The 19198-nt window shown below is 37.0% G+C and overlaps 1 protein-coding gene across 1 annotated transcript; it reads left to right on the top strand.

The window, feature by feature from the left end:
- The first annotated feature begins 6631 nt into the window (after window positions 1-6631).
- On the top strand, window positions 6632-9971 carry il21 (interleukin 21). The gene is made up of 6 exons (XM_018703015.2): window positions 6632-6833; window positions 6928-6969; window positions 8921-9034; window positions 9142-9180; window positions 9302-9382; window positions 9548-9971. The coding sequence occupies exons 1-6, from the start codon at window positions 6708-6710 to the stop codon at window positions 9572-9574; spliced, it is 429 nt and encodes a 142-aa protein (XP_018558531.1). The 5' UTR covers window positions 6632-6707; the 3' UTR covers window positions 9575-9971.
- Window positions 9972-19198: the final 9227 nt, after the last annotated feature.

Raw genomic sequence — 19198 nt, 5'->3', positions numbered from 1 at the left:
ACTCACAGTGTTTGCAGAGATCTATTTCCACCCCTAAAAGATTTGACTAGTCAAGGTGTACCTGACTCTGGGGGGAAAAAAAAAAGGTTGGTTGAGAAGGAGTGTGTATGAGCGGTATCGTCTTACATCACCTTCGTATGTGAAGTAAAGAACATCCTCTCAGGTTTTGGTACTACAAGCTGAATTAGATATAACATGTAAGGAAAGTGGGGAAAAATACACACAATTCAGTTACGCTTCTATATTGGGTATTTGTCCATGTTGCCTTGCTTAATACTACATATTTACAGAACTAACGTGCATAGTGTCAGGAGGAGGGAGAACTAGGAGCTCTGTGAGACAACTGTTCAGCTGTCTCTACAGTGTAGTACAGTAAACCCAGGAGCTTCTCCGTAGCTAATGAAAAGAATACTGATTCTGTTAACTTTAACGATGCATTTGGATGTGAAAGCTCACATTCTTGAAGTCTTCCAAAAATAAGCTTGAGTGCCTCTGTGTTTTTTCATCTCCGTTACACAGCCTCATGTTTTCTGGTTTAGCTTTAATAATAGCTTTCAATTATTTGTGTTTCTACCATTTACTTCAGTTGGTTTGGTTGGGTGAGAATAATATGTACAATTTAAAACACTGAGTCCTCTTTTCATGAAGATTACTGGACAGTGTGGTTCAGCAGAACTGAAATCAGTCAGCAACTACAGCTGTAGCTGACAATTATTTCAGTGTACATTAATCTACAAGATATTTATGAATGACAGAATTTAAAATTACAAATGGCTTTTACGGCAGGCCACAGTTTTATTTTTAAATACAATAATTTCTTACCTAGTCCGACAAAGACTAATTTAAGATTTAATGAGACTTAGAAAGTAATGCAAAAATGCTACATTTATAATTTCAGCACCATTTTTAACAAGAGTCGGATTTCAGGTGGTTCTCTTTCCCACGGCTGAAACCTTGTCATACACAAAACGTCTAGAAAATTAGCTGATCTGACGAGTTCAAGCAACAAGACACAGTAAACCATTGCACTCTTGTTTAGATAAAGAAAAGAAACTGTGGGTGTGATCACACATTCAGAGGAGAAACTAAATGCGGGCCTCATTTTTCTGACAGGTTTCATCGATGGTTGATAAGTCCATCAATTCAGCACTTTCCCGTGCCATCTGGTCACAGTTAACAGATTGATGTTGTATAACTCGGAAAAATAAAGTCAGAAACACACTGCAGGGGGAAAAAAAAAAGACTTGACACCTTGTACAAAATAACGTCCAAACAGCATTTGGAAACTGGCTGACAGTACACTACACTGAACTCTAGTTTGCTGTCACATTGTTTATTTAAGTTTGCTTTTAATTGAAAATGCACTCAATGATAATATCAAGAAGAGCTAAATTCTACATTTTTACTCTGGCTAAATCAGTAAGGTTTTTGAATTAAGTAAAGATGACTGTGAAAAATTAATCAATCATTATAAACTGAGCTGTGTCATCCCTGTTGCGGTACCGGCAAAGAGGACCAAAACAGGCGATCCCCCACCCACACACACTCTGTAGTCTTCCTGTACACTTACGGTAATATCGTGCACGCTCGCTTTTCTCAATCACTGACAATTACCTCTGCTTGTCCTTGTTGTCTTTATAAATGGTTGTAAAATAACAAAGGATTTCACATTTACGTACACTGAGTCCATTTCTATTTAAAACAAATAAACATAATTCTGCAATATTCCAATATGTCTATGTGTTGCATGCAAACTTTCAACCCTGCGCCCACTCGCCTCGCACCCCGGAAATGCAAACTGTTCACTAAGGGAAGACCGCAGTGTAGGAAATCACACTACTGCAAGTGGGAGTAGGAAGCGAACTACATCATTAAGATGGAGTAAATAAACTTGCATGGTAGTGTTGTAGTTTTAAATACAAATGTTTAGGTTACTACAGTACATGATGGTGATTTTTTACCTCATGTATGCAACTTCCACAGAAGTCTCAACAAAAAAACTAAAATACTGATATTTCTTTTAAGTCACACGCACACACATCATAATTGGTATAATTAACGTGGCTTTTTTTTTGACATACATCTTATTTAAGTTTAAACAGTGTAAAGGCAAAGTAAACATGCAATGAAAAAACAAAACAACAATGATATCATCACAGTATGACCAAGTGACAACATCAAGTCAAAACAAAACAAATTGTAATATGGATGAGCAACAACTGTGGCTGAGACGTGGCTGATAGCGGAGGTTACGTAATAGTGAAAAGTACAGTAGTGTGGAAAACCAAATATCACTCATATTACATTAAATATAAACCTAAAAAATTTGAGATGTTGCTCTGATAGAGGTCTGGTCCTGCTGAGGTGTTCTGAATGTATGATCAATGTAAGAAAATTAAGTGTTACAGTAATAGATAACTGCTGTTCTTTTGTTAAAATGCTAACAGCCAGGTCTATGTCTATGTCTATCAATTAAATGTTATTTCACGCCATGTTTTTTTCTTTCAGTCTTCATTTAAAGGCAACAGTTTTATTTTTGGAATGAATTTAACCAAATGTCTTTTATAAGTTCATTTTATCTGTTCTAGTAAAAAAAACACACACACACACATATACAGGAAAAAACAAAGTTTATTTTGAAAAAATAAGTCAAAACTCATTAAACGTGTATTTACACAAAATCAGCCAAGTGAATTCACTCAGTTGTCAGTTGATTAGGAACACCTAGCCAAATATAATACATCAATCCTGCAATAAATCCTAACTTCATGAAGGTCATTCATACATTGTGTTATGCTGACGTGTTTCTATTATTTTGTCCTCCCCATTCAGATCAGTGAGGGTAGGACTGCACAAGTTTTACCAGGTTTTGCCTAATAAACTGACAACTGAGTGTAGAATGTATAGTGTACATAAGGTTTTCTCTTCACTCAAAGTTGACAGTTGCAACACAGAAATGATCCACATCAAACTCTAGATGTGATATGATTTAGGCGACAGGAACATTTCAGATCCTATGACAACTCCAAACAAGTCCAGTCTGAAGTTTATTTCTGCTGTGACCTCTGCAACTCTCAACTTCACTTTATTTGTATTTATTTATACTTACCAGACAGGAAGAGAATAGTGTGTGCTCAGATTAGTGTGTGGAAAGGCCTTCAGGTTAAACTATATAAACAAATTCCATTTTTAAATATCAGCGTGACTGTTTTCATGTTTTAGAAAGTAGACTTGTTTGCTGCGTTGCACTTTTTTGGATAAAACAATCTCACTCTTCCACTCGTTGACCTCCGTCTCTCAGTTTTCTCCCGTGTGCAGCCTAGCTTCATGTCACACTTTGCACTGCGTTTAACACTCTGGCTGACCACAAAGAGCAACTTCGCTGTATGACATGTCTTCAACCCTGACCGAGAGCTTTAGTCATCAGCGAAAATATTGCTCAGTACAGCAATGTTTCATAAAATTTGATGGAAAAAGCTTGTGCTCACAAATGCAGATGAGCAGATGAGACGTATGTGACGATTACATTTCTCCACCAGAGGACTTCTTTTTTTACATGCAAGTACAACAACCAGTGAAGGACAGGGTTAAGATAAGATTTTTGTCATGTTTGCAAATTGGTTCCACTTTCTACTAAGCCACTGTTTCCTAAGGTTTTTTTAAGTTACAATTAAAAAAAAAAAAAAAAAAAATACAAACTTCTGCTTCATTAATGAATGATAAGCCACTGGTGAGAAAATCGATTTTTCAACTGTGAGAAATCTCTTTGGCTGTTGCTTTGAAACTTTTTTTTTCCTTTTATCCCTCCAAATTGTAAATGTTAATTAGCCATTAATAGGTGTATTTTGCTAAAGTTGTTCTGAGGGATCTTTGAAAAATAAAAACTGTAATCACACACACATACACACACTTTGTTGCATGACAGACCCACAGCTATGACAGCTGTAAAGTGTTCTCTCAAGTCCTTCGTTTAAAGTTTGTTGTAGTGGTGGTGGTTTATTAGTACTCCAGAATACAGTGAACTTTCTGACACACAGTGTCTGTGGTAATAAAACTGACCCAGAATGAGGGGCAGGGAAACAGCTCTACAGTGGGCAAAGGGGCAGTGGTCAGACCATAAGTGAATACAATTGTGACGGGAAAGGAGAAGGAAGAACAGACAGGGTTTTTGCATTCACAGACCTTAAAGTGGCAATGATGCAACTGAGATAAAAAAAAAGGAAGGGACAGCTGTCAATAATGAAACCAGGAGTTGTTCCCACAACCAAAATTGACAAGTCTTCATTACCCAAAAGGTGTATTTTCCTTCTCAAAATAAAAAGGCTAAATAAATGTTTACACATATTCATCACCTTAGATCTCCATCCCTTTAACATCCACTGCACTATTTCAATGCCAAGTTGCTGTTTTTCTATATGTATCTTCTCTAACTTTCTGTGGTAGAAAAGGCTATGTTTCTCACTTTGCGTGATCTTTCCTTTTGAGACACTTTGCTCATTATGACAAAGCTGCTTAGTAAGACTTTAATGAAGGCACACACACACACATTCACACACACACGCCCCCACATCACAGGTGGGTTAGGAGGGGTTCCTTGATGGCAGCCAGAGGAGGAAAATTCTTCTGAATTTTTAAATCCACCTGAGGATGCATTTTCCCTTCTGTATGTGCATCACAGAAGGGACTCCTGATAAGACAGGAGTCAGAGGGTGATGCACCTCTCAGACCAGTCGAAGCCCCCACCCACCTTTTCCCTTACGCTGACAAAGAGAGAGAACAGACAAGAGGGGTTTTCTCTTTCAGTCTCACTCTCACTTCCTCCTCGCTGGTTGCAGAAGACAGATGTAAAGATTGTGTGCGGAGGGAACATGTGCGCGCACACACTGCCGGGGCAAACACACTAAGCGAGTTGGACACACTGACTAACACATGATGCCTCCTGAATTTCCAAAATGTGTAATACTAATGCATACTGAAATAGATGACCATCCCTGAAGAAAATATTCACTGACATTTACCTACAAATTTCCATGTTGCAATTCTCTAAGAAATACATAGTGATTAAACCTCAGTCTGCGAAAGCCTCCCTATGTACTGCTCTTCTGAAATGTCTGGGTATACAGTTGGGTCCATGGAAAAGTAAGAGTCTTAGAAAGTCGCACACATCTGCAGCTGGAATGCAACTCAGTGATTGTAGGGTGGGCCAATGACGGTCTAGTTAAATTACTGCAACACAATACTGGAGAAACAAACAAGATATGGTTGTATTTGCTGGTCACAAGAAGTAATGGACATCGAAATCATTTTGTTATATTTTACCCTAAATGGGAGATGATGGTTTGACTTGTGGTCTGCAATGTGTGTCAAACACAAAAAACTGCAGTACAGTTGGAGAGAACCAAAGGCACACAATCACATCCAGTTAAGCAAAACAGTAAAGATTTCTAAAGAATTACAGTTGTGACTGTCGTTCTCTCTCTGAATGGGAGAGTGATGTTTAAGCCCAGTAACACATGTGTGTTGTTGATTCTTAGGAAGCATGGGGTGATTTAGAGACATGTATGTAAATGTATAGGGCATAAGAATATGAACTATAAATGGCTGCTGTTCTTTCTCACTGTGGTTGACTAATATACACTGATCACAGTCCGCCACATCATTTTCTAGAGTCAAATGACATCCATTGTGCACACTGGACACATCAAATAGAGAAGCTGAAATTTCTTTACTGAAATACTAACTGTAAAAAAAAGGCTAGGGTTAGGTTCTTTGGTAAATTGTAGTACTGTGACACTAAAAGACAAAATGTATCTCTTTTGTATTTTGGAATCCTATTTATATTTTAGTTGCTGCAGCTATTTCTTTTTTTTTCATGAATGCACAATGTAAATGTCAATCTTCATGATGCCATGTATTTATTAATGAACCTATTGACTAACCCAAAGAAATGCCCTTCATGACTCATGTGACCCCCGCTGCCTCCTGGGCATTTCCCAAACAGTCTTGCATGAAACTTGACGACACACTTTTCCTTGTCCTTGCAAATGGACAGAAGGAAAGACCTTTTCTGATTAATGATTATTAATTAGATGAAAGGAGGGACGCAGCAGCCTAGAGTTCCATTCAGAAGCTATTAGCTGATATGGCTAAAATGTCTTCATGGTGGTAGAGTGGTGGACTTCCTCCCACACAGAGAAAACATACCATCTTCTCACTTCTCTTTTTGGCTCTACAAATAATACTTAAAAAGGGTTTCCTGTTGTTGCAACAGGCTCTTTGTCTATAGTGTAGGTGGCCGTAATGCGGTGAACACATTCAGGTTGTCAATACCACACCTACGAAGACTACCTATGACACGGTATAGCTGTGGCTCCATGATTCAAAGTGAAAATGGGAAGTGCCGTCTTCCTGTAGTTTCCTGTCGGCAGCACTCAACAACTTTACGTTCACACACTTGTATCTATAGGCCCCACGCACGCGCGGCTTGACGCCACTCTCGAATCACGTAGTGGTGACTGCCAGTGGAAAAGAAAATTTCATTACTCACACACACCAGTTTCTGCAGCTTTCCAACTGTACACAAGTGGTTTTCCTGTGTCCTCAGGGATAAATATAAAAAGGTAAGCGACACAGCAGTCTACATTTCCAGTAAATCTTTCGAATAGCGACTTTTGGTGATCTGGTGCCTGCTGCTGAACACTGAGAATATGAAGCTGGTTGTTCTTTGCCTTTTTGCAGTCTACTGCTTTTCTGTGGCCAACACAACACCATTGACGAGGAGAAAATTAGAAGAGGTTCTGAGGCAGTTGAGCGAAGTGAAAGAAAGCCTGCAGGTAGGTTTATCTACATTTACTTTTTCACAACCATGCTTATGTGTGGTCGCAGTTATCAGCACTAAATACAATGTTCTTGGTTTGTGTCATGCAGCACAGCGACAAGATGCTGAGTGCTCCACCAGAGAACATCGAGGTAAGCAAAACTAACTTGCATTTCGAAATAGTGTTGACAGTACGGTCACTGCCACACTTAATATTTGTGGTTGCTTACTCATTGTTGTTGTTCTCCCACTTACTGTAGTTACTAATTGTCATGTGTCGGCTACTGTAGGAGTACATCAAATGATGTGTGAAATCACAAAATGTGTTGGGTAATCAGGTGGTAAAAGTTGAAGATTTCTAGCTTACCCTGCATGTTTAAAAACAGATCTTTTTAAATATATTAAGATTTTTTTTTAATTTCATCTTCTGCCAGGTAATCTTCATAAAATACATGGCTGCTGTACAGTCAACTGAATACTACACAGTAGAGGCATCCATTAGAGCTCTATAAGCAGTGCAAAGCTAACAAAGCTAAACCTAACATATTCTGTCATACTGACATGGTTTATAGAGTAAACTGAAATGTTAGTATCTTTCTTTTTTTAAAGTAATTTTTGCATTTGACAGAGTAAACATGAAACCTGAATGATCTGATGAAAATGAACTAAATACTATGTAGGAACTAGCCAGCATGCTGTTTGTTCTTTGTAAAAGAAGGACTGTTTGCAATTTTAACCCCAGAAAAACCTGCACTCCATCAGATTAATTTATTTAAAAAAATACAATCACCACTCTTATTTTCATCACAACAATACTATTTAGCTTTAGTGCTTATCAGACTTGGAATATTCCTACAAGTAGACCTTGTAGAGAGCAAACCCTACAGTTTGCAATGCTTGTGTCTAAAGCGTACAAAACAATTCTACATAGCTATGTGATTATCTGCACTGACTTCAAATGAATATCTTTTAGGATCAACTTGCATTACTTGTAAATTCAGATTAGTCTTCTTTCTTGTCAGGCTTATAGTGCTGAGTGAGTCAACTCAAGAGTTTTCACAGTGTATTTTCTCATAACTTCCGTTACACTCTCAGGTGAAATGTGATGACTAATCGAGCAGAGAGCAGACAAAACCATGACACTTCCTCAGAGCACCCCACAAACTCACAAACGTTTTCTTGCATGCTAGAGAACATCTGAGTCAATCCTTTGTTAAATAACTAGAAAATTACAGCTTATCTTAAACCACAACTGATAGGGTTTCCTACTATTCTGTAGAACAAAGCTTAATATTCAGAATGAAAATCATGACACTACAGAGAAATAAGTGCAAGAGCAAAAACACCATCATAGGGAATTTGAAAACCTGTAGAAGAAAGTAAGAGTTGTTCTAGTTGTTCCTCCTGTTTAGTTTTCATTCAAAAGTAATACTCTGAGCTGATTGTTCAAGCAGACATACTGTAATCCAAAACTATGATTTCACCCTGGCTAGCTGGGGGCGGGGGGGGTCACACACTGCAGTGCGAGTATCTAAACAGAAACAAACAGTTTCACTTGGAAAAAACGTGTCGTATAATCAACATTGTCATTAAGATTTCTGGAGGGAAACAATTCAAAAACATCCAAACAGAAACCTACCTTTAAAACTTTAAAATAGTGGAAACTTCAGTTAAGTTTCAGGTCAGGTAAAAGTGTTATGCATGTATCGGATTGGAAAGTCAACTGTGATGATGAACTCATGACATAAAACCAGAAACAACAGCTTTCCTGGAAATCTTTTGATCGTGATCGTGAATGATTTTTTCCCTCTAATTGATCATATGCAGAATTGTACAATTTAAAATAAAAATCTCAAAACAAAAAAAGGTTTTAGTGGGCTAGATATATGGTTGACAAAATACAATTTTGGAATGATCCGTTTTCATTAAAAAGATTGTGCTCTATATTCTAGTTAAGGTTTGAGTGGGATAATTCATTCTAAATATTAAGGTTTTTTCTCTTTTCATGTAACTACCACTTACAAGGAATTCATTTGTGTTGCTGTGGTATTGATGTTTTATTCACAAACATTGTTTTCTTCTCTCTTTTTCATTTTATAACAGGACTGCTGCTGTCTGTCAGCCTTGAGTTGCTTCCGGGCTAACCTGAATCTGCATTTCAACATTACAGAAAAAAAACAAAAAAAACTTTACAAGAGCCTCAACAGTTCCATAACTGTAAGTAAATTGCTGGAATGGTTTATTAAATGCATGTAAAAGTTTTTATCTCAAGTTGGTAATGCAGTACATCTATAAAAACAACACTTTTCTTTGATCCATTTCAGGAGAGAGGTCTGAACTTCTGCAATCCAGGAAGTGATACGGTAAGAGAAAATGTTTTTCCTAATTTATTATGACTGATATTTCAACACATTGACATGAGTTGTACTCATAGGAGATGTTCATTAGTTAATTTCTCCACTGTTTCCCTTTCCCTTTCCCTAGGCCACATGCCAAGACTGCGACTTACATCCTAAAGTAAATGTCCAGGAATTTTTCCAAAGCCTGGAGTCTCTAATTCAAAGGGTAAGGGTTTTCTTTTATTATTATTATTATCCTTAATATCATTTGAACATTTGTTTTTCATTGTAGCATTAGGCAAGGGTGGTTAAATATCTGTAGTGCTACATATCATTAATGTGATGATGTGAGTCTACTGAACAAGTAAAAATCATTTTTTTCTCTCTTTAGGCCATAACCAAACTGACCATGAAGTGAGAGGAGAGAACGATCCTGTTGTTACCAATGTAAAGAAGACACTACGCTGAAATGATGCTAAACTTGGCGAAGTCTATATGTTCTAGCCTTTTAAATATTTAACTTATTTAATATTTATTTAGATAGTGGTGGTGAACCCACTCAAGCTACAAAGAATGTATTTTTAGGAAAGCTGCTTTGCCGCCACCCAGTGGGCTGGACTTGGCAGTTTTTCTTTCTTTTCTCTTTTTCACTGAAAGTGAAAGTTAATTTATTTGTTGTAGTTCTCAAAGAATATAAAGTATATAATGACATTTATACTATGTATGATATGCCTTCATACAGCAGTTCTTTTACTGAAATAACTGTACCATTTGAAACAATTAAACAGATAACAAAACAAAGGTTTTGGTTTGCTTGGTTTATTTTTAGGACAGCATTTCTAAAAGTTGGCACTGGCTTGTCATAAAATTCATAATTTTATCTTCAGAACTACAATGTGTAACATGCAGCATACATATACTCTACCTCCTGAACCACTGCTGTCCTACAACTAGCTTTAATTTCAGCTGCAACTTGTGTGAGTAAATTTACTTGAAAACATGATTTACACCATTAACAATTCAAACTAAAATTAGAAGATTAACACTGTGGAGTTGTATTTATGGACAACTTTGGTACTGTTTAACCTTACTCTTTCATGTTCCTAGGAGTAAATAATTGATAGGGACAAAAAGTGCTTGTTTTTGCCAGTGGCAGGCTGAGATTGATTGCTCACATTATGGATAGGATGCCTACAGAGATTGAAGATTGAAGTGTCCTGGTGAAATGAATAAGAAAAAAAGGCAGAATATATACACACACTGTCCTAATAATGCAAGGCATGGTTAAAAACCAAAACAAACCAAAATGTGGACTACCATTTAACCTTCTGTTTTAGATTTGCTTTGTTTCTCAATTTTCCATCACAGTATGTTTAATACATAATTTTCACTGATTTCTTCAATGACCTTGGTTCCCTTTCAGGCATTTTAAAGCAGTGTAAAATGAAGAACAATGGCAAGGCAGCAGCACCAAAGTGAAATATGAATTATTGCAATATGGCACAAATGAATTCAATAACAATGGTTATTTACAGCTCTGTCAAAAACTTGTGTGCATTACAATTTGTTTGTACACAAAATCCTGAACTGCCCTTACTCACCACCAGAGGGCACTGTTTTGGAGGCAAGTTCTAGGCAGTGTTATTGTACCACACATGAGAGCAAGGTTGGAAATGGAAAAATGTGCCACTTCAGCTCTGGCTGACTTATTAAAAATGTGTTCTGTGTTGTGTTGATATTGTCGTGCTGTACAATATTTTCACAGAGTCCTACTGCTTATTTGATTTTTTTTTTCTTGTGTCACCTGAGGGCAATGTAAAGTTAAGTTCATGTCAGAATATTTCCTCACCATGGTGTTAAATCACTCAAACACCTGGTGGATTTACGTTGGGTGCAGATATGGTTACGTTCTGTGGTGAGAAAACCACCACAAAAAACGCTTCAACAAAACAGCATGCAACAACAAGGTAATCCAAATACCACTGACAACTCTCACAATGACAGGTGCAAGCATGTTTTTAAGCAGGTGTCTTCCTCGCCGAAAACACTCACTACTGCGGACTTCCCAGGTGACAAAGGGGATTTCAGCAAAAAAAAAAAAAAACTCATCAAATTTTAGCAAGATGTCCTCCACACATGTGAAGAAAGATTCCTGCATTATTAAAGCATGTGTTTACTTAACTTTACAAGATACATTTTGGTGACGCAAAAACATCATCTCTGTAAAAAGCTGCGTAATTAAAAAAAGAGAAAAATGCTAGAGCTCCTCTCTCACAAAATAGTTATTGTCCTTCCAAGACATCCATCAAGCTCTCTCTCATTTTCCAAATTGGTTTTTGCTTCATGCCCCTTGAATCACAGACACAATACTCAAGGGAAACCCTGTCTATGTAGTCCACGTATTTGAATGAAAGAATGTGACTGTACGGAAGCAGCGTTCAAGTAAGTAAGTGTGAGGTGTAATAATTGAAAATGTTATCACTTTTTGAGGAAACAAAATTGATTTGAAATTACAACATGCAAAGACTGAGTGAGAAATGATCCAGGGTATTCAACCCTAAAGTGTCCTTTTGGTCAGTAACAACCCTTTCCTCTCTGAATGGTGCCTGACTCTTCCATCATACAAGATCTCTCTAAAGACACACAATTATGTGCTTGTCTTGAAGAGATGCTGACAGTGCTTTCTTGAAAGGGATTTCAAAGTTCCTGGGGTGGAATTTTCTCAACCCATAGTTGGGGTTGAGATAAGTGCCAGTGTCATCTAAGGTCTTGTCACTACTCTGGCAAAACACCTTTATAGGAAAACACCCACAAAGATGAGATTGCACTGCATTCACATGTGTGACAAATCAAGGGAAAAGCCGAAAACATGGTAGTGGTGGGCTGCTCTGAGCCTCCAGAGCAGTTTCAATAATCTTTGGGATAGATTTTTTTGGAACTTAACTGGAGGGGACACCATTCTTTCAAAAGTCGCTCCCTTGTGGAGCGCACTGTCTGACATGATGTTATATGCGCCCTAGGTCTGAATGAAAGCTTTTTACATAATTAAATGATCTTTTTGAGGTAAATCATTAAGCTGAAATTCAGCACATAAGTCACCTGTTCCTCCTCTAATGTTGCATAAATATTGTTGTAATTATGTTTAAATAATCAGTTTTTTTAATTATGTGATCTTAAACTTTGTCAGGAGCCTCTGTGATGAACAATGATTATTGTGATTAACAAAGATTTTGCTATGACAACAAAGTGTACAGTACAAAACAATTCTGTTTTTCTATGCCTTATTTTCATTTCTCAAACTTGCCAAGATTTAAAACCTGAAACAGCTTAATTATGGTACCAAACAAAGAGTTAATATCTTTTGTCTGCAGGTTGATTCACCTCAAAACTAGTTTCTTTGATCATGTTAAGAAAAACAAAAAAAAAAAAAAAAAAAAAAAAACATGGTACAATGCTCAAGCAAATTTTTTGCACAGCAGTGTGGAATTGCCTTCTTTACAGCCAAAACCACACTGTGCAGAACGCAAGCAAACTAAGCAGCTGTGTTGTACAGGTGGGTAAGAGAACACCATGTGTCAGGCAAACATCTTTTTGGGTTGACCATGAAAGTCTCTTTTTTGTGAATCCCTCTTGCTGTGAGTGGCAGTGTACAGTCAGGCTAAGGGTTTTTCCACAGTCGCTAACACAAAATGTCTAACATAACAGGTGTGAACTGAATTCAAGAAATACAGGTCTGCAAAAGGTGACTGAGGGTTGCTCATCCCTTCACTCAATTGTCCAAATTTGGACTTTTTGACTACAGTAACGGCTATATTGGAAAAAAAAAAAAGTGTTTGACATCACAGAAACCATATTCATGTTTTTTTTTTCCCATTTCACATTACACATAACATGGCTGTGTTGAGATGAGGCCTTTTATGTATTAAAAATGCAGACTACTGACAAGTTATTCTCTGTGATACAGGCAGAGACTGTACATGTAGGTCCAAGACTCAATGGCTATCACTTTATAGCCATTGTTCTATTCAAGTGCAACTTGTATAGTGAAGTGATATTTTTTGAGACTTGTGTGTTAGGGATTAATTACACAACCTAATCACTGATTTGATGTGTGAGCTCAGTTACTATATTCATGTCAATCCTGACCAGGATCCAGTAATCATGATTGCAATCCATGCTAACAAAGATGACGTTTCAAACTAAAACTTTGGATGATACCCACTTGTTGAGATTTAGCCCTTAAGCACAGTGTCCAAATTGTAGAAGTTCAAAATTATTTGGAAACTTGGCTACTCCACCACTCAGCAGGTCTACAATCTTAAAAATGTGGCCCAAAGCAACCAAAGAGCTTTTCAAGACGTATAGGTGGAATAATCTCGACTGGCTGAGTCAATCGCCTGATCTTAATCCATCTAAGCTGCACTCCTCCTGCTGAAGACTAGACTATAGGCAGAGAGACCCCACAACAAGCAAGGGCTGAAGGCATTAGCAGTGAAGGCCACAAAGACATAAAGCATCTGATGTTGTCTGTGATGCTTTTGTGGTTGCTCCAAGAAAGAAACACATAATGTGCATGTCACAAAGGGGTAAAAGTGATTTGTTTAGATAATCCCTTATCTCATCTTACCCACACAAATCTATCTAATGGAAGTATTGAAATCATATCTGTTTATTATAATGCTTTTCAAAGAAGTTTGTTGAGCTATTTTAACAATACAAAGAATTAAGTCAGAGAAAGTGAGAGGTAGGCAGGAAAGTAAAACTGTGAGACGGTTCTGATGATATCCCCAATTTGAAGGTTGAAGTATATTCTATTAACAACAAAATATAACATCCACCAATATCAGAAATAGTTGTTTAAAAAAGACAAAAAGACAAAGAGTTTCTCATAAAATATCAAACATGATATACCTATGGTCTATTAAAATGTGCATTCAAGGATAAGTCTGGTGTTTTTGAACCTGGGTGTTATTTTCCCATGTTTTTGGGTACAAGTCATTGACAAGGACAAAAATCTTTGGAATCAGTGCAGTGCTGAGCAAGAACAGTGTAGCTGGACACCGCTAAGATATTGCAATCTAATCCAATGAGCAACTGCCCACGTCAAAGTACATAGAACTTCCAAACAGTCATCACATCCAGTCAGTAGAATTAGTTCTACAATTGCAATGTGAACTCTAGATCACAGAGTCCTTAACAAACCTGCACTGACTGAGCCAAACTGCAGTGGAACATGCAACTTAGGGCCGTGCCCCCCATTACCACAGTGATGTCAGTGAGCACAGCATGTACACTTGCCTGCTCCACCATTGCAGGGTGCACAATAAATTAACACGAGGGCCTTAGTGTTTATTGCCATATTGCTTAGTTTTCATTATCAAAACAAACTCTGGATCACCGCTCCAGCTCAAACTGTCTGATGACTTGTGCACAATAAAACTACAATTTGTGAATAACATAAAATATATGTTGAAAAAAAATTTTAAAAAAAGAACATTGCATTCTTTCCTTTAATGAAGGCAGCGTTTTACCATGCGGTAAAAGAAGTGGACAGATTATAATTTTTGATAATTTATAAGTTACAGCTGATTCAAATGCAACACGGTAGATCTGCAAAGCCAACACCTGACTGTGATACTATGCTGTGGCCTGTGGTAACCAAAGCTCCACCGTCTCCACTGACATCATTACTATCACGGAAACCAAAGCTTTTATTTCCCTTTTCATTCTTTCTGAGTGGTGAAATATGGTGAGTGCTGTGACATTTAGTTTTGGGGCATGAAGTGCATTTTCTGGTCAGTGTGTGATTTAAATGACATCACCCCCCACACACAAAACGTCATAGGAAATGAAACATGGACTTATGCAAAGATCACAAAATTTTACGAGTGGTAATATTTGATCCACTGCGTTTCTCTGCAGATAGAAAGAATAAATAATCAATTTAAGTGAATAAGTAAATAAAACCTTTAACAGTCAAAACTATTGCATTTGGGATGATTCTAAATACATTAATAAAGCAACAGGTGCAAAGCTGGCATCAACTACAACCAATATGCAGGGAATAAATTTGTGCCTCAGCAACAGACACAACAAAATGTTCAAAACATATGTGGTTAGCTGTCAAAATCTAAAGTTAGATTTAGCTGAATTCATGGTCGAGCTGTGAGAGAATGATTTTTAATTAATGGATTAGTCAAATGATACAATTGATCTGCTACAATTGTGATAATAGATTAATCCCTTTAGTCATTCTTTATGCAAAAATGTCAAAAATTCACTGAGAACATCACCTAAAACTCCTAAAACCTTGTGAAGGGCATAGACTAAACAATTAACTGATTAATCAAAAAATGAATCAACAGACTAATCAATACATAACCTATCAGTAATCTCAGAGTTCGGCAGATTTCCTGATGTAAATTATATCATTTTAACTACCTTACATATCAATGAAACACTGATCTATACAGTTGATGTCTGATAAATGAAGCAAAGTTTGAAATTCTGTTAATCTGTAGGTTTCACTTGGAGACATACAAAATAATTAATGGAAAAGTGATATACATGCACTTTACTGTAGGCGTTTCTTTGCTCGTGGCAAAGTTGACTCAGTACTTTTTTTTAAAAGTGCTTTTGTGGTTGCTCCAAGAAAGAAACACATAATGTGCATGTCACAAAGGGGTAAAAGTGATTTGTTTAGATAATCCCTTATCTCATCTTACCCACACAAATCTATCTAATGGAAGTATTGAAATCATATCTGTTTATTATAATGCTTTTCAAAGAAGTTTGTTGAGCTATTTTAAAAATACAAAGAATTAAGTCAGAGAAAGTGAGAGGTAGGCAGGAAAGTAAAACTGTGGGATGGTTCTGATGATATCCCCAATTTGAAGGTTGAAGTACATTCTATAAACAACAAAATATAACGTCCACCAATATCAGAAATAGTTGTCAGAGGCACAAAGAAAATCAGTGGTAATGACTAAAATACTAAAAAGAGGAACCAGGAGTGTTCAAATATAAAGCTCACAGTGTGCTAGCAAACAAGCTGCTTCTTCAGATTTTCTTCAGATTGTGGTTGTAAACATCAAACAGACCTGCAACACAGAGTCTCACTAAAAGTGAAGGCACGCAAAAACAGGAAATGTGCATAGGGTCAAATTTGAGTTGAACCCAGGACTTTTTGCATGTGCAACAATATACAACAATTCTACTTAATGATTTAGGTTTATGATAATATTGCTTTGCCAAGGAAGATAAAAAATCACACACATGCTGGACGTAAATGAAACTTTGCTTTCCTGCCTGGTCAAATAACAGGTTAAAAGGGTAGAGACCTTAATATCAAAAGCTTGTCTTTAGTGTGGGCAAGGACTTCATAGCAAGACATGGAAAGAGCAGGGATGCCCCCACATAGCGACAAATTCCATGGATAGAAATTTCCCCACCCTCTTCATTAACGTCAAAATCCCACCACATTCATTATTTTAAGTGACTCCTGAGGAAACCTCAAAACTGAAACCCAACCAGTAAACCACGACTAATAGTGAATAACTGACGACAGTGACCAATGTGACAAAATGTGATAAGCAGGTCATTGGCACTTCTATCTTTGTTATCTGGGATTCTTGTGGGGAATCCCCAAGAGAGCGTAGGTGCAAGAGAAAACCCTTCGTTCATTTCTGCTGAGTGTGTGATGTAACACACAGTGAACATACATCCTGTGTATTTTTACTTGCTACTCCACTAATTATCAAGCTCACTGTTCTGCCCCCCCCCAAAAAAACACACACACACACACACACACACACACACACACACACACAAATTTACTTCTAAAAGAGTGTCATGCAACAAAAAAACACATCTTGCCTCTTTATTACTATAGCTTTAATTCCCACATACATGCATTTCTGCTACATGCTACATACATTTTGTAAATTTTTTTTTCTTGTTTGTTTTTGCATTTTGTAAAGCATCCTGTACGTCACAGATATTTCAAATCTATCAGTGTCTAACATTGTTTGAGATAAACTGCTGCCCCAGCTACTGACAAAAACTCAAAGTATAAAGACAAGTTGCTGCAGATAAATTTGTGGTCATGCAAACCGCTCTTTGTGCTGAACAGAAAGAAATACCAACAACTTTCTCTGACAAGAGGAAAAGATCTCTCCTTGTGCTCACCCTGTAACTGTTAAAAAATTTGTAGAGCACCAATCAAGAGTAAACATCAATAAAAACAACAACAAATATCCTGAAGTACTGTACAAGCAATGCCCAGCAAATACAATTTACACAAATGGATACCTATTTTATATTCATAAAGGGATAAAACTATTGATAAGTGGCATCAGTTTAAAAATGGTCTTATCTGTTAAAATGTGGGCAAAGTCAAATTTTTCACCATCACCATCAGATACGACATTATCTGTGCCCACCTGACCTTTTTTCACTTTGGGTTTTCACCATGCAGTTGATAAGGGAAAAATACTACATGATTAATAGGAAAGAATAAGTTGTTCCTACAAGAGCATACTTTTCACCAGCCCACTCTTGTCTGCTGCAGCCTATAAATTAGGAAACTCCACAAGAGAGGGCATCACAAGCAACTGAGGAACAGAACTATTGTACATCTTCAGAGAAAACTTCAATCAAGCTTTACTATGGAGCACTGTTTCAGAATGGCCCTCTGGATGTTTTTTTTCATTGGGTATCTTCAAGCAAGACCTGCCAACTTAACAACTCCATCTATCCCTGAATGTTACAATATCAAAAAGGAAGACCTGAGCCTGGATCAAATTAAAGATTGTGTAAGTTGTTTAATGACAAAGGCAATGTATGGTAGTACTACAAACATTTTAGCCCTTTTAAAATTGCATGTGTTTGTTTTAGAAACCAATTTGGAAAACCAACCAAGGATAAGAAGTGCTAATAAAGGAAATGTTTTAACTAAAAGTGACTTGTAAAACTAAATAACTTGTTTTTTCTGATCTGTTGCAGGGAGAACATAAGACTTACACTACTCCAACAGATGTGACGGTAAGAGAACACACATCATGTTCAAGTACTCATTCAGGATGTTAATGCTGTTTTTGCAGACTGCAGCAACCAAACCTTAAACTGCCACTGTTAAACAACAAAAGGTTGCTATTGATTGCTTATCTATGTGTCTAAATGAAACCATAAGCACCAACATTGCCAATCAGCTTTTAACATTTATTCAACTCAATCTGATACAACTTTTCACTTTCCTTCACAATTTTGTTGCTTTTCATAATTAAGTGTGCTCTAGCATTGCTGTGTGTTTGTCAGGCCCCCTGCTATGCTGAAACAATGAAGCACTTCGAGAAGGGGCTGGAACAAGCATACCAGTGGAGCAGCTCTGAACAATGTAAACATTACATTAATATGACTCTGGAAACTTTGGCAAACTCTGCAAAACCACTGCGCCTGCAGCCTGTGAGTATTAATGATGTCATATTACCTTATGAATTACGTATATTTAAGTTCTTCACTCAAAACACATGATCCAATACTAAACCAGCCTCCTCTCCTCACACAGAGCAACACATGCACGTGGGAACAGAAGACATTCTCAACCTTTCTCACCAACATGGCAAGTTTTGTTGAACATCTCAACAGCATCAGTGTTGGGAAATGTTAATCCACGCTGACCCTGCAGATGACTCCTCTACTTTATCATTATTCAAAATAACACACTGCACTAAAATGTGATGTTGTTTCTCTAACAGTTCAAAAACACTGAAAAAAGTTCTCAAGTTATTTATATATTTATTTATTTATTATGAAATTGATGTACCACAACTTCACACCCAATGTGAGAAAGTTAGCTAATAAAATGTGAACAATAATAACTGTGATTCATGATTTTTTGTTCAGTATGAATGCATTTACTCCTCATGTGAAATGGTAAAAAAAGAGGTGATTGGTATCTTCCTAGTGATACAACAGGGGAAAAATGCTAGCTTTTTGCTTGTTATATCTAGGAACTAGTAAAAAACTAATCATTTTGTCACCT

Source organism: Lates calcarifer, linkage group LG8 (genome assembly GCF_001640805.2).
Source record: "Lates calcarifer isolate ASB-BC8 linkage group LG8, TLL_Latcal_v3, whole genome shotgun sequence".
Classification (NCBI taxonomy): Eukaryota; Metazoa; Chordata; class Actinopteri; family Centropomidae; genus Lates; species Lates calcarifer.
This window is presented reverse-complemented; position numbering and strand designations above follow the sequence as displayed.